The sequence below is a fragment of the Charadrius vociferus genome, unplaced genomic scaffold, assembly GCF_000708025.1.
Source record: "Charadrius vociferus isolate BGI_N301 unplaced genomic scaffold, ASM70802v2 scaffold51, whole genome shotgun sequence".
Taxonomy (NCBI): Eukaryota; Metazoa; Chordata; class Aves; order Charadriiformes; family Charadriidae; genus Charadrius; species Charadrius vociferus.
This window is the reverse complement of record NW_009646939.1, coordinates 96,371-113,812: the sequence shown is the minus strand read 5'-3', so window position 1 is coordinate 113,812 and position 17,442 is coordinate 96,371. Positions and strand designations below refer to the sequence as shown.

General features: G+C 37.5%; 1 protein-coding gene across 1 annotated transcript in view; it reads right to left on the bottom strand.

Annotated features, from left to right (window-relative positions):
• CTDP1 (CTD (carboxy-terminal domain, RNA polymerase II, polypeptide A) phosphatase, subunit 1) overlaps positions 1-17,442 on the bottom strand; it is a 102,533-nt gene that overhangs the window by 56,086 nt on the left and 29,005 nt on the right. Inside the window, 3 exon segments of the mRNA XM_009894945.1 lie at positions 8,253-8,415; positions 14,868-15,148; positions 16,787-16,813. Of these exon segments, the coding sequence (XP_009893247.1) occupies positions 8,253-8,415; positions 14,868-15,148; positions 16,787-16,813 (471 nt within the window).

Below are 17,442 nucleotides of genomic sequence, written 5' to 3'. Positions count from 1 at the left end.
TTTGCACAAAATTCTCCATAATAATATCACCTTTTAATTAACAACTTGTCATGAGTGCCATCAAACTAATCCTTACATATATAGGTAGCTTCCATTTTTATCTACAAAATGCAGATATTTATACAGCATGCCACGTGAATGCCAAAAGGTCCCAATACGTTTCCCATATTCCCTCACGGTATATAAATTATAAAAAGAAGTCTAAAATGAAAATAAGATGTCCAAGTACACCAGAAACTGCAGTTAAATAATGTTTTTCTAAGCAACCTGTGTAGAAAAACAGAAGCCGTCCAAAACTGATTGCCTACTTAAGACAGTATCAAATTAGATAAAAATCCTTTTCCTATTTTGGTAGTCAGTTGTCTCCTTGTAAAACATGGTATTACATAAAAAACTCTTTACAAACACTTAAAACATCTGTTAAGGCAAGCTTGAACCATGATGATGATGACAAAAACAAGCAGATAACCAGCTCTATGCAATTAGTGCATAAACTAATGGTCTGCAGTCAAATATCATACTAAAAAAAGGAATATGTATGTTTCACATGTTGATAATCCATTCCAATTTCACTAGCCTTATCTACACTGCATTTCTTTTACTGTTCTTTCAATTAGCTGAAAAACAGTCAGAGTGTCAATGTTTCTTTTCAGGATGTTTTACCTACAACTTAAACATGACCAATACTGATTTTTCTTCCTTTTTATTTTTTAAATATGTTTACATATCTTCTGTAATTAAAAATAATTGCTACTTTTTAGAATTGTTTCCATTTTCCAGTGGAAAATGAATTATTCAAAGCAAAACAAAGAAAGGCAAAAACAAATGACTGCTATTCAGCTTCCTTTAAGTGCTTGTCTTTCCTCTCTCCATCCCACTGTACTGATCTCTTAATTCTACATCGCTGATTCTCACTGCCAAACTATTAAAAATAGTACTGGACAACTTTACTCAGTTTTCTCTACTAATCAGATGAGATATGGGTGAAATCATTGCTTTAACATCATAGTATTTTAACGTTAAATTACTTCTGTGTTATTTAACCATATTAGACAGATGAATGTCAAGATCTTAAACAGGGGAAAGCAGTAAAAACACTTTCCTTGTTTTACAGCAGCTTTAGGATATATTCTTTACAAAACAAAGTAACACTTCTTGGTGTTATCAGCCAGTCACTACACCACAGCAAGCGCTCTGTGAAGATAAACCAGCACCCTGATTCCTGGCATCACAGCCTCACCATTTCTCTCCTGGAAACTAATTGCAGAGTAAAAGCAAGCACAGGACACATTTAGTCTTCCTGGCTTAAGCTGACAGGGCTGCAGAAATGGAGTTTCTCCAGCTTTCACACTACCCGCTCTTCTGTTGGGGAGAAGCCGGCCAGAGCATAGGGGCCAGAGGGGACACGGGAGGTAGCGTGTGAAGGAAGGTGACAGGAGGACACAGACAGCACCAAGGCCCACAACAGACCTGGGCCAGCCAGTCTGAGTGTCCTCAGGTCTGCTCGTGCCACAAGATGTTTTGGCAAATTGTTTTCATACAGGCTCTTACCATCTCGTAAGTTTTTGATGAGGAGTAGCAGAGTTACCTTTGATACTTCTCCATATGTATACTTTCACCAATAGTTACCTCAAAAAATTTTTTTTAAAAGTTCAGTTCAAGTGGAAGCAGTCTAATAACTGTAAAGCAGACCTCATAACTTCCAAGGGCCAAGGCACCTGGATGACTATCACTGACAACAGCAAGTGTACACACAGGCTCATTCTTTTAACTTCAAAAGAGGCTACATTTTAGAAGAAGAGACTGTTAAATAAATTTAGCATCTGTACAATTTATGACATACTACATGTTAAGGTGTCACACGAGAAATTTTTTATGAGAAAAGGAGTTGTGGAAATTCAAAGAACTGTTAATGTGGAACGCAGTACTCAAGTGAGCCACAGGCAGCTATTATTTTGCACTAAAGACCACATCCTACACATTAAATTAGTATTTTTAAACTAACCAAGAGGCAAACCACTTACTGCGATAATAACTTTCTCTGAACTGAAGGAGAAAAACACTGCCTCTTAATTCACTGCAAGGTATAGCCACTAACTCAAAATACAGAACAGAAATTAAGGGATAAATCTGCTTAGATGAAAGCAAAATGCAGAGTGACCAAACAGCCTCACATAAGAGCAGAATGTTGTAATTTCAGTCTTCATATATGGCACGTAAACTCAGTTAAAAAGAAAAGAATGCACAGAATATGTACCAAATCAACAGAACCATTTTGATGCGAAAGTAGTTCATTAGGCAATTCCCACTCAAGAAAAATCTGTATACTTAAATGCATTGATGCACAGAACATACCTTTGCAATGTGGTCACTCTGCAGCTGCTAAGTACATATCCAGCCAAATGGTAGGAATCTCTGCATCTCCACTAACTGAAGTGAGAGATGGGAAAGCTGGAGGTCTGATGGTATCAGATTCACTCCTTCTCTTCCCCTTTCCCAAGTTCCAAACTCAGAGGAATTTAAACGAGCAAAATATTTTACCTTAGATAGTAGAGATTATGACACTTGACAAGATACAGATGCTGCTCTCAAACACCCTGACAAAAACACCGTAATAAACACAAAAGCATAAGGATCATAAAACTAGAAGACTACGTGTGGACAGCTGTTCCAGGACATCAGTAATCCCAGGCCATCTTGGATGAGAAAGCACTGCAAAATATAATTAGAAATCTTACTGCCTTACTGAAACTTCCCATCAGTGAAGCTGGTATCTGCCTAAGACTGGTCCTGCAAGCATTGACAGTGACAGATTCAAGTACCTATGGCTGCCTGTCTTCTACTGTTACTTCCAGTCTACCATGGATGTGGCAGCAGCCTATATATGAGCAAGTGAAAACAGGATCTTGAGCCCAGCACAGGCTGATAATTCACGAGGGGGAGGTGGGGGAAGAAAAAAGAGACAAGAGGGTTGTTTCTTTTTCCTTTGCAACTGCCATCTTATAAGGGAGCATCCTGGAACCTTTCTATGCACTTCTACAATTTACACGGGCTGGTGAATTAGAAAGCACCTGAAAAATAAAGGAACAGTACTGCCAGCCACAGCTTTTAAAGGAACAGAAAAGAGAATAATTTGTACCCAAAAGGAAGAGAGGAATGAGAAGTCTTGACCTTGCTTACTTATCTCATGGAGAAGTGATTTAGCATACACAAGAATGTCAACCTTATTATGAAAGGGGCAAATCTTAGAAATGTTTAATTGATTCAGCTTTATATAATCTTAAAAAGAAGTTAGCACAATGCATGGGGCTAAAAAAAAAATAAATCACCTTTTGGGTCTGCAACAGACATCCATGAAGAAAGGATAAATTTTACAAAAAAGCAAAGTCAAGGTCCATCAGGAAGCAATTAGTATGTAAAAACAAACAGCTTATTTATAGCACATAGGCTATGACAGTGTTAAGATTAGATCAACTTGACTAGGTAACTGTATATGATACTAGCCCAGTTGCATAAGGTTCTCTCCACATATCACTTAGGAACACAAATTCACAAGAAAACCATCCTTAATAAAGAGGAATTAAAAATAGCTTAAGTGAAATAAAAACAATTTCTAAATCAGCAGGACTGACAATGTACTAAATATTGATCATAGATCATTTTTACTGGCCGCCTTTAAACATTTAAGAAACTGTATTAGTGCAGAAAGGAATTAATACACTAGAAATTCACAGGAGCAGTTCTTGATGAATTCTGAAGAAATACCCTCACAAGATGATCTATGAGTAACCTCTGGGAAAGAGAACTGCATGTCACCCTGTACTGAGATAATCAGTTAAGAATTGAAAGACATGTATGTCTTCATATGATTTGTATTTCATTACCTTCCTTTGCGCAACTTGCTTTAGCTAATAAATCTTTTTTCTGGAAACTAATTTGAAGCGTGGATTCCACTTTCTGTTTTTTATCAGTAAACTACAGCAGATCTGCACAACATTGTGGTGACCGGTAGGTCAGCAACGTCCACCTAGCCCAGGGGAAGGACAGTGATGCCACACAATCACACCAAAAGCATGCCATGAACGGACCTGTACCTCTACGGTAAGCAGGTGGGCAAGTGGACCCCTGCTGTAACAGGGGACGGGAAGACGTGCAGAGAGCCCAGCTCCCTCTCCCTACTTCTGCCACAGTTATTTTCCAACACAGTCAAAGAAGGGAAAAGTAGATACCTTCCCTGTAAGTGAGATTACTAGTTTTGAGAAAACAAAAGTAATCCTGGAATAAGTATTATGGACAAGAGGTATTTTTAGTTAGTTATTATCAACTGCATTTAATTGTTTGGAAACCTCCTTTTTAAAGATGGTTTTCAATCCCTGCCTTTTGGTGGAACCAGCAACATACCAGGAGGATTACAGCATATTAGATATCGTCTGATATAAACAGCATTTTTACGGAGTAATCCTTTGCAGGTTACATATTTAGAAATAAAAATTTGTCTGATAACTGGTTATCCAGGCCTTTAAAAATGACCATAAACAAACTAATTTAACTGGCAGCAGTTAATTCTGCCTCCCTTTATTATTCCATAGCAGAGACAAACACCAGCACCAGTTGCAAATCATCTGTGTCTAGCACAGAAGAAAAAAAAAAAAGTGTTCTCTCAACTGTGAGGCACCAGCATTAGCAAGTTGTATATTTCCCAAGTAGAGATCCATTCCTTATTCACTTCCTGTGATTTGGCAATTGCCCTTTGAACGGCAATCCTATTACATTGAATATTCTTGTTCTTGCACTTTCCTAAAGTTCAAACAGTCTCTCATGTCACAGGGAAAAGAAACTACCATTGGATCTGGTCTCCCACATCTTTGGCACTGAAAAAGATACAAAAGGCTAAGTGACCTTAACCAGCAATCCAACAGCCAGGATGCTATTTATTTCCTTTGAATTATTTGGTATCCATAGCATAACTACAGCTAAAGAGAAGATAAAAATCCACATAAGAACAAATTTTAGTAGAGATGGCTATCCATAGCAGTTCTTCCCCATGGAATACTGGAACAGATATGCTTTTTTACTAGGAAAAGCAACACAGAGATGTTTAAATAGCTTAAGGATGGAAAGGGATTTAATTTGGGAATATATCATAATTAAATTCTCTTTATTGGCTTCCATCTTGATTCTTCTAACAAAACTCTCCCATGTATAAACTACATGCAAATGCTATATTGCTTGGGGCTGTGTGGCCTTTTCAGAGATTTTTGCAGAGAAAAAGCAAGATTTCCTTTCAATATTAAGCACAAAGGAGTTATTTATTGCTTGTTATGTCCATAGAAACAGTATATATAAATGCTTGCGTTTCCTATTTAATGGAAAAAAAATATCCCAGTGCCTAAAGCTAAAAGACTCCTTTTGATCTAGTAAAAATCCTTATCTGAATTTGCCAGGGAATTCAGCAGAAATATCGAGGATGCAGCTTTAAAGCTAGAGGGCTGCAGTTCAGCCTTCACTGCTCATTCCCAGCTCCTCCATCTTCTTCCCACCCCTAGCATTAGCACTCAGGCAGTGGCAATTGTGAGTTATTTCAGGAAGCTGGTAATGATGAAGATTAACCTGGGAAGTGATCTTTTCTGACCAAACCAGCTCCTTGAACTGGCTTGCCGTATGGTCTCACAATTATCAACAGTGGTTCTGGGGCAGGAACACAGCAGTTGAGACTTGGGTTGGCTTACGCTGCATCAAAGTCACACTGTAACTTGCTTTCACTTTTCTGGGACCACGTACTCCTGACCCCAACAGTCTCAGCACTAGCGCTTGTAGACAAGACATCACCGTTGCAACTGAAACAGACTCCCTCACTCCACCCTGGTAGTCTGCAATCAGCTGTAGATCTTGTGGGTGTCATAGCCACTAGAATGGATACAAATGAAGCAAAAGCATTTTTGTGGCAGAGAGCAGAAGTCTCACACTTCTTAGTGACATCACTGCAAAAGGTTTTTACTTGCTAACATGTTTTGATAAAGAATGAGATGCAGGCAAACACCTTTCTGTGGAATTTAAACTAGTCACAGTGTCACCAGAACGAACTGAGCACTAACAGGCAATTCTTATCAAGCTTATTTTCACTTTATTTGGTAATGTTCCTGACAGCAGAATCTCCTATGTATGCTCCACTAAACTTTCATATTTTATGGACTACGTTACTACACGGCCTCCCCCTGTTTCATAAGTGTACTCCCACACAATGCCATAAAATCCTGTTTTATTACCTGCACTACATTTCTTCTACATTAATACATTATCTTTACCAAGGTGAAGCTAGCAGTCCCAAGGCTGGTCCACAAAGGTTAGTTTCCCTTGGCTGTCTCTATAGTCACCTCCGAGGAGATGATGACCTGATGGGACTACCATGTCCAGTTCACCCTCTGCAATATATGTTCTCTGTGCTCCCTTCTCCATGTCAGTGCTAATGTTTGATCCCTGATCAAACCATGTTGGGGAGCTAAAATACCATAAATACTCCCTTTCTCCACCAAACCAACCCAAAACATTCCCCCCCCCCAAAACTCAAACCAACAACTGAAGACTTCCTACTGATTCAGCTGCCCAAGGTCCAGAGAAATGTAAATTTAATAAAGACGGAGTAGGAACAGACACTGGTGGAAGGGAAACCTTTTGGCAACAACTATAACCTCGAATCATACTCCTGGAACCAAAGCTAAATCAACTATGAAAAAAAATCCATTGGAACTTGGGCTTCATTTTTTCTGAAGTTCATGTAGTCTAGTTTCCAAGTATAATATACAGCTTAAGTAAAAGCATAATTTAAAAGCAAATCATTGTAATTTAAGATGTTTATATTTGTAGGATAGGGAGAAAACTTTAATTTCTTTGGTCTAACTGTAGCAGCATATTGAGTAATCAATCACAAAACAAACAGTGCCAGAACATTCAGATTTTTACCAAGGTCCAAATAGTATCTTTAAAAACAGAACAACAAATATTTTATGCAGTAATTCTGGAAAACATGCACACTTTCTTTTGGCTCAGTGCACACATTGCAGCAGCAATTCATGAATGTTTTCTAAACGCCATACCATTAGAAAAGTGTTAGTACACAAAAACATAAGAACAACCCATAATAACAATTTGCTTTAAGTAACACCAACAACACAGAAGGAAGAGGCAGATGGATTCAGAGACTGGCATCATGACAAGAAGAAATACTGTTTCTTATGAAAGTCTAAGATCATATGGACAAAAAACTTTGGGACAAAAAGCAAAAGAAATCAAAAGTCATCAACTCTGAGAGATACTAGGTGAAGTTAAAACCTTGCCCTCATCTATGGTTCAGATTAGATCATCACAGCAGTTGAAAGTTATTGGACCTTTCCATAGAATACCAGCTCAAACTTCCTCCAGGACCTCTCTAGCAACAGCACATCTGAAAAATTATGCTATACACTCTTTATTTCCTTAGTCAAATACGCAGTTTCTTTCTCAGTTTTATTATATTTTCTGAAGATAACTCTCAAGGCCTGTTATGGCTATAGCCTTGTAATTAACTTACTGCCAGAAGCTGGCAAGTTTATACTTTCCTGTCCCCACCCCAGTGAATGATCTGAGCTCAAAGATGGATTTAACTTCCAGGGCAACTAGGTTTTACAGTAAAGTCAAACAGAGTGCAATGATTTCATGAAAACATGGTGTACAATGATAGGCTTTTTTTCCTATATGTATCATTTAATAATACGTAAGATGGTGGCTCATTTGAAAAAAGCACACACAAAGATAAGTCAAAAATAGGCAGCTGCTAGAGGTCCACAATGAATTTCAAATAATGTGGTTTTGTATGAAAAAGTACAGTTCACTCTGTGACAGAAAGCTCCCTTCACCTGCAGAGCCATGATGCGGAAGCACTGCAATTGTATGTCCACAGATAATGAGGCCCCATGCTCCCCTTTGGCTCTTTGATCTTCTCTACAGCCTGTGCCTTTTACATCCACAGACCTCTCTTCTCCCATTTCGCCACCGATTTTGTCCAGATCATTTGAAGATTTACTTTAAAAATAAAAAAGTTTTAAGTGACAGCTAAACACACAGCAAATGCGATAACATGTTTTGCGTGACAAGTCTATACCTAATTGAAGTTCTCACATTCAGTTCACATACATGCATAATTTAACAGAAGTTAAACTGTAATGCATAACTAACAATCATTATGTTAGAAACCTGTCAGAATTAGTTAAGCTCACCTCTTTATCCATACTCTCTAAATCCTCTTTACATAGGGTGTACAGGGGCATTGTCTCAGACATACTCGGCTGGCGTTTCCGCTTGGATGGACCAGGCTGCTCATCATTTTCACTCACTGGTAGGTCTTCTTCAAACATCTGCTGCTGATGTGGTTGAACAACTCTGAAAAATTTCAGGGGTCCCACATAAGAAATATTTACTTGATTTACAGCTTGTTTAGAAATAAAATCCTATAAACAATTTGAGACTGCTGAATATCTATGTCTTTGCTTAGTAGGATTCTGTGTTCATCAACAGAAGAAAGATCAAGTCTCCCAATGATGGCTTTTATTTTCAGTTGAATTAAGTTCTTATTCTACCTTTGACAAGTTACTCACTCTGCCTTCCCATTGTTCTTGTAAGTAACCAAACCTTTCTTGAGGCTAAGAGACACAGTAGCTGCAGATGCATTGCCCTTAAAATGCTTTGAAGTTTTTACTCAGTCAGAGTTTGCCTGTCACTTGACACATTTACCATTCAGGAAACAATTCTTATATTCTAATGTATTTTCATGATCTATGTTATGCTTGTGTTCTTGAGTCTCAAAGTATACTTCTATATCTCTCAACCTTACAGACAAGAGGGTTTGCAAGTAGAAAGCTCATTTCTGCAGCCTCAGTCCTCACAAATGTCCCAGATGCTAAGCCTGGATGAGATGCAAAACAGACCATATTTCTTTTTTTGGCTAGTGTGTTCAAATATGGTAGCATTTTCTCTTAGTTTGTATTTTATGACCTCGTTACTGTATTTAACCAGAACACACAGATACAAAAAGGAATGTCAAAATGTTCATAAAAATGGATAAAATAATTATAACTTCATGGGAATTGCTTTATAACAGTAATAAAAAGATAGACCACGTCTAGAACAACAGCAGGAGACTTCTAGCTTTCTTGGGTAACTTCTCTGTGAATATTACTTAATTATTAAAGTCTCAGAGAAGCTACAACTGCTACACAATACCAGTTTAACTATGAATATTGGGCTGTCACACAACCTCCTGGAACACATTAGAGTAGCCCAACACCACCCAGAATCCTATTCAAAGATCTCAGGTCATAAAGCTCATGGATCACAAATTATTTGTGTTAGCTACAAGATTGTGCGTGTGTGGAATAATTACCACAAGCAAGTATAAAAGTGACTGTATTTGAAATTACAAGCTGTTTCAAGTTGTAACTACCAGGTGAGACACCACCAAGCTGTTTCAGAGGGTGGTGGTGATTAAGAAAGGGTACAGTGTGGTCTCTGCTGACAAGAGTTTCAGAGCAGGATGGCTGCTTCTCATTGAGCCTGGATTTTCAAGAAACAGATTTAGATCAGCAGCCCCACCCAAAAAAGCCATTAAATTATGTAAATCCAGTCACATGTAAGGTTCTACAAAATAATTTCTCTTCTTGTGAACTTGACAGCTTCTTAAGAAGGCCATCTAAATATTTTTTTCTACATGAGTACTTCAATCCCAGAATGTATGAAATCTGGAAGCCACACGAAGCTGTGAATCGAGCTCATTTTGAGGGCTTACATTTGTTTTAAATATACATCTCCCTCCTCTCAGATCCCATGGATAGGTGCAAGGGATGCAAATTCATTTTTGAATTAGGGGTGGTGGGGAAGAGAGCCACACCACAGCGCACATAGCACAGCAATCTTCTGCAGAAGATTCCCACCAGCTCTGCACTACTCAACCACAGAGCAGAAGTGTTCCCCTTTACAGTTTGGAAATTCTGTACACTGGAATTTCCTATGAAGCCAAACCAATGATTTAGATGTTGTAGAAACGAATTAACCAAACTGTTTTCTGGTAGAGATTTTCATTACAGTTTAACAGCTCCACCCCCCCATCCCCCCCCCAAATGTTTTCTATTTTTCAAGACCACATGGTTTTCTTTTGCTATTAAACTGCTCTCAGATAATAATTTTCATAGGTAAAAAAGGAAAAAAATACAGCATCCCACTATATTTTTCAAAAGGATCTTTTAAAACAGGATTTCCATGCCTTTTTAATAGGTACCCAAGCCAAGAGAAAGGTGGTGATGTCATTTACATTCTTAGTAAAACAGAGAATGACAAAACAAAATGCATGAGCATCTTACACAACCGTATTAAAAACACGACAAGCTTGACCATGCCAAGAATTATACACAAGTTAAATGTAGCAAGCAGCCAAGCAGATTTGCTTAGACTAGAAATAAATCTTGTATATATTTTTAAGAACACATTATCATACTGATGATAGCAAGAACTCCTCCTTTTGCAGTTTCTATATCATTGTATTCTTATTTATATTCTTTATTTGAACAGTTCAGAGGACATCACCCCCACCTTAACAAGTGGCAAAGGCAGGAATTATTTTGCATCATTATTTAATAAAAACTGTATTGACAGTTTAATTCTGGAGATACTGCATCCATGATGAGGCATAGTTATGAACTTCTTTATTCTGAAGCAGCAATATGCAGAGATATTACAAACGTCAGGTTAATCTTAAAGACTCCACCATTGTTAAAAAAAAATACCCCCCCAAGAATAAAATGTCAGACCATCCTTGATCACATTATTATACACAAATATTATCTGTAAAATAACTGTATCAATAGCTTCTAAAGGCTTCTGTCAGATTTTTTTTTTTCCCAGTATTTTCCAACTGCTACTAGGTAAGAAACACTGGGACTTCTAAAGCATTCCAAAGGGCAATATAAAACAAAGACTTCTTTAAAGTTTGTAAGAAACATTTTTATTTTATCAAAGACATTTTTCAGGCTTTACATTTTCAGTTGCTTGTTACGTTGATTAAAATTTGAAGACATACAAATGCAGGTATTTACATTTACTTATAATCAGATGAGATTCATGACTACTTTTTCAAAAATAATACCATAGTCAACCCTGCACAGGTTGGTTGGTGCTTGCCAGTCTTACACGCACAAGGACATGCACGTGCACTAGAACTCACTGCCTACACGGAGAGTTCAACGTTTGTGGAAGTAACAAGTATCTTAACACTTTCATTGGTACAGCATCAAGGCAAAAGCTAAAATAGCATTATCATCATGAAAATGTTAAAAATATTTAAATTCTGTTCATGATTTCAATTTGGTACCTCATCTTTTGTTGTCATAACAAGACTGATAACATTAGATATGAAAACTTACATGCTTGCTGTTACAATTTAAGTGAAATTAATTTATATGAATATTAAAGAATTGCTTCAGCCACCAACATTTGCTCAACACACCTTTTCAAACCAAACATTTGGTGTACCTCGGCATTATTTAAAACCAGAGTGCCACTTTTACCTTCTCACATGTATATTATATCCATATTTTAAGCCTTGCTTCATCTGTTAGTGTATTATTAGCACTCACTAAAATTTAACTTGTAATATTATTTTTACTTCATTCTAGTCCAAAATGCCATTAGCATTTTTTTGGACAACGCTACATTACACATCTCACGACCTGTTACAACTTTAGTGTTTACTGTAATGTTTGTAGAATACTATTTCCATATGAAAATGCAAATTGTTGAGATACATACGGAGTGGCAAAGCTCTGACACGCAGGTTATTTTTAAAGCGGAATCCTTCCTGTTCTCAGAGAAGAGCTCCTGCCAGCTGTCAGCAGCCACCGAGCAGCACTGCATTGCATTCCCTTCTCTTCTAGTACAGCTGCACACTCTTTGCCACCCTTCCTCTCAGGCTGCAACAGCCACGACAAAAAGCAGGTGTTCAAGTCTCTCAGAGCTGAGCATGATGGCAAGAACTACGCCCTGTCGTCCAGAACGTTGGCCAAAATAACTGAACCATCTGTAATCCACTAGTGACAGTTTCATTGCAAATTGAGCGTAGATATTTAAACTAATCATATCCTAATTTAAATAATGTTTTAAGTTGAATCCCAAAAAGAAATTAAAAATGTTGAACCCAAAATAAAAAAAAGTGAGAACTGACACAGTTCTTATGAAATCGTACTCGGATACCTTGAAGCCCTTTTCAGTAACCAGCCTTGCAAGAGGTTATCTTCTAAGCACAAGAAGGACTATTCTTTCAGTAAAAGACTGAGTACCATTGTACGCCACCTGTAGATACCATGTCCCCAGGGGTTTCCTCTCACAGCAGTGCAATTTTGTTGCTGTCTGAAATTCAGACTGAGATGAAGTTTTTAGTAACTATCAAAGATTATTGGAGCCTGTGACTACGCTCACCCACAACAGGAGCAGTTGTGAGTGTTCATAGCTTTATCTAACTCTGCTTAAATTAAATGGCTTAGTTACAAATACTCATCTTTCTGTAGGAGGTGACCATAGAAGTACATGAAGTCTGTCAAGACACAAAAATACATTGCACTCTCCTAAGAAATTGCTCCACTAAGGTCAGTTTCTCTAAAGTCAAATCACAAATTTTTAAATTGGATGTGAAGCTTTTTTTAAAAAGATATCATTGATGCATGCGGTAAGACAAAGCAAGGTGACGATACAGTACTTCTTCCTCAACTCTTGCTCAGTCAAAACACAGCAAAGCTGTTCCTATTCAGCTTTTTGTTACTTCTTTACAGCCTTCGTGCTCTGCTTGCACTGCACTTCCTACCCATTAAAAGTACTTATAACGGTATTTGATCACTGCACTGCCTTCTTCCTAGACTTTACCAAGACACTCCCCATATTAATTGAAGAGAGCAGAACTGCTCTGAGGGATATAGACACATCCCAATTAAGAGATCAGTGTTTACAGGTCACTAATTTTACCACTAGAACCAAATCAACAGGAAATTATGATGAAAATACTATTTCCCAGCATATACCTTATACTTATCTCTTTTCTTACAGCTGCTTAGTTATGGGGTGAAGCTACCTGAGTAATTGGAGTCACTTTCTTAGATTAAAGCATCTCAACCCTGAGCATTGACAGTCAAAACAATGCTTAAGTGAAATAAGGGAGGAAAGAGATACAGTCTCGCTCCACCCCCAAAACCTGTCTGGGGCTCTGAGAAACTCAATTAAGGACAGCTGAAGTATATTTCTTTACTGCTCCATAAGATGTTCAAGTGAAGAAGCACCTTTACATTAAAGAAAAATAGGCTTAGGTGTGGACATTAAGTCTTCAATTAAGTTGTTGACAAAGGCAGAACAAACATAAAAACCTATTCCTTTTAAAGCATTGAATGATGCATTAATATCAACATAAACCATCATATTGAAGCATCTTAGAAATGTCATGACAGCTATATACATGTACAACCTTCCCAGCTCTATTCCTAGACAAAGTCCTTTACACAATAATCAAGAAACAAAACAAAAAACTTTTCAGCTCCTCTCTGGATACATGCTGTGTCTTGATTATTTAAAGTTTTTCCTGTTCATTTAACATGTCATGGTAAAGTAAAATAAAGACTTTAAAGACATAGTTAAAAAGGAACTGAAAACAAAATGTCTTCACAAACAAGAGAGACTCAACAAAAAAAATCTGTGTTGACAGAAACACGGAAGCTGAAATAAGAAAAAGCCTATAAAAAGATGACAACTGAAGAAAACATAGGTTGAAATAATTTAGCACCAGGAAGATAGAATGGAAACATAACAAGCTACACTAATATACAAAATCTTTACAAGTGATACACTGCAAAAGGGGCAGGGGAGGGAGAAGAAAGGTAGAAAACTGTGCATTTATAATTATGCCTTGTATTTTTGTAGTTGTTTGGAAAACCGAATTGCTTTATAACAATTGCTGTACTCTGATTGACATTGTGCAAAGGAATTTTGATCTCATTTTACAAAAAGAAAAGCTTTGCCTTCAACAAGATACTACTTTACCACTGGAGTCAACAAGCCTTGCTAAACTTGTTAGCATTCCAGTTAGTGAGATCTTTTACGTAGATACTTAGAGATGAATTTTAGATATTTTACGCCTCCTGAAGAGACAAGTGTTGTCACTGTAGCTTAACCAAATCCACAAACTTTGACAAAGTCCAGATGCTAGCATTTGTACTTCAAAAAGCAGGCTGCTTCCTCCTCCTGCTGTTTTAGTGTCTTGATTTAGTGACCTAAGGATTATTAATTAGCATGCAGTCATATAGCCTTATTTAATAATACTCAGTTAGCTACACTCCTCTTCCACCACTTCTGATATTCCTTAAAACAAAACACAAAGCTAATGTCTATCTGAAGGAATTGGGTGAAGAGGAAAATTTTACAAACAAGAGCCAAATGCTATCATATATTTTATAGACATAAAACCAATCCAGTATTCTAAGACTCGTTAAAAAACATTAGGCTGCCTTGCTTCAGAGACGAGTTATTCTAACATCCTTTAGAGCACACAAACTACACGCTGCATTTATTTGTTTTGAGGCTTCTAGTCGCACTTAGGTGAGGCACAAAAGGCATCTGGAATTCTAGCATCATGATTTCACTTCAGCTGACTATTCACTTTCACTTATTTCCTTGGCTTTTTAGAAAGCAAACAAAGTAACTAAAGCAAAGATGACAATTTGATCAAATGCAAAGACAATAAGAATTGAATTTACTACAGCATCTGAAAATATAGTTGAAGTGACTCTTAGCTATGCTTTAGGTACCTGAAGGATGAGTGTTCACCGTGGACTGGTAAGGTGATGGGAGGAGCTGGAGACTGGATGTACATCGACTGGCCAGAGGTCTGAGCGCCTTTCCTGATTAGCTTTCCAGTGTTAGGATCATAAAGTCGAACTTCAGGACCAGGTTGGGACTTTGGATGGATGGGTGTTGGGTGAAACAGAGCTGTCTGAAATGTGCTGTGAGTATCAGGAAACGTGGCAGGGCTATTCTCTCTGTGGGATGAAGTACAGAAAAAGTTGCTTTAGAAATTTAAGTGAGCTATCTAACCAGAACGTAAAAAATGAGCAATCCTTATTTCTAAAGGAGAAAGCGTGCGCGGGAAAAATAGTTCGGAAGATTTCTGAAGAAACATTTCTTCTCGCCCACCCCCATTAGTCTCTCACTTAATTTGACAGAAAAACGCAAAGACACAGACAATGTCATATTTACATTATTAAAAAATTATTAAATGCGCCTTAAAAATTGTCTTAACATATAAAGTTACTGAAATTGCTTCCAGGTAGTAACAATTGCACAAGAGTAGCGTGATAATCTGCATATATGCAAAGAGAAAAGCATGTTATTGTATCAATCTTCATATTTGCTCTCCAAATTGTCTCTAAGAGAAAACAAACACATGGTATTAGTTTGCAAGTCATCCAAACTCATTTGTTAAAATACTAAACTGCCTGTGATCACCCTGCTGCATTTTAAAATACAATTTTAGAATTATCAGCAGAAACATTCAGAAATTGGTCTGCAGAAATCATCATTATGGTATACCATCCAATTATGATGAAATGCCACAAAAAAAAAGGAAGCAAATTGAATCATTTAAAAAAAATAAAACAGCATGTTGTGCACCAGGAAACCAAAGCTACGGGAAAACAATTAAACTATATTGTAACAAATATTAGAAGTGCTACAAAACGGGTGTTTTTACCATATGCTTTCATGGACGTTTCTGAAGTAGCCTTGTAGCATCAATACTTAGGGTCAATCAATTCCAAGTTTACTTATTCTTTTTTGCTATTCTTAAGCTCATTTTATATGCAAATATTTTCTCAGAGTTCCCTCACTAGGTGAGGGATGTGACACACTTTTGACTGGTAATCATTATTTCATGTAGCTTCATCAAGGAGAAAAATCTTCGCCAAAGAAGTTGCAAAAGTTGGGTTAATAAGTAAAAGTATCTGCATTAAAATAGATGTCTTACTGACTGAAGTTTGGGGAGTGGGGGGAGGGGACGTGACGGTGAAGGAAAGTATGAAGTTAAGGTATATTGTATTTGAAACACAGAAGTAGGAAAAACTATCATTGTGTTTTGATAAAATGGAAGAGTAAATTAAGATAGGTAGAAATACCAACATACATCTAGACATCAAAAAATGATGCTTACAAGTCACTGTCCAGATTTGTACTGTGAACTTGGCAGCATCAGGCCTCTGAGACAAGGTTAACATCCCATACAAATATTCAAAAGTTTGATTAAAAAATCTGATAGCACTTTTTAAAAACAACATATTCTAGTCAAGCCAGAAGTAGGCTACATCTCTTTCCTAAGTTTTAGAGATCCTGGGTCTCTACCTAGTGACCTTGCTTCCAAATGTTTCTACATTTGGTGTCTTTGGAGCATATAAGGACTTACACACACACATTCTGCACTCAGAGGGGTAGTGTCTTCTAAGCAGAAAGCAAATCTCTAGCCTACTCAGTCAATCACACCAATATCAGTTTAATACAGAAAACCCAATATGCTATGCCCCTTCTTGTCTAAACACAGAAGGCAAGGTCCTCTGTCAGGCTGGCAAGACACTATTAACCTGAGTCTATCCAAACAGACAAGTCAAGAAGCTGAAGTGGGCTCTACAGTATCTTGTCATGAGTTATTTTAACCATGGCATCATCCTCAGGGGACTACTCTTAATGGCCCTCTGACTTCCTCTGTGTTAATAAAGTTTTTGGCTGTCCCTTCTATTTGCTGTCATCTTAGTATGCTGATTATTTTTAACCCTTTCTCCTTTAATACTTTTTCTTATCATCACAAAACCTGTTCTCTCACTGCTTCCTTTCTTCCAGTTTTTGCTTCCACCTTCATGTCTTCCAATGCCTCTTAGATTTTTCTGCTATATTTTTCTGGTTCTCCCTTCTCACTACCAAGTCTCAGAAAAAAATGGCATACTTTACAAATTTTTTGTGTTGTGGGAGTGTGTACGCTTTTTTCTTCGTTTGGCAGCATGAACGATCCTGTGCCTTGGTGGCACTCCCTGTGTTAGTTTGTGGATGAACTGACAAGGTCAACTGCTCCAGCTGAAAATAGCTAACAAGAACAACTGCTTAAGAAACTACAGGTACCACAGGTTTCTCCTGATTCTGGTAGTTGCTGAACTGCCTCCTGATCCCTGAGGAGTCTTCAGTTTAAGTTGCAAGTGTAGAAATGGACAAAAATGGAGGGTTGTTTCATAACATCAATAAGCACACACCATTCTGAATTTGTCAGAAACTGATTTCACAGCTGCATTAACAAATTAGCATCACCGTATGAATACTCTACTTTTACAGCTCCTAGTCCCCCAA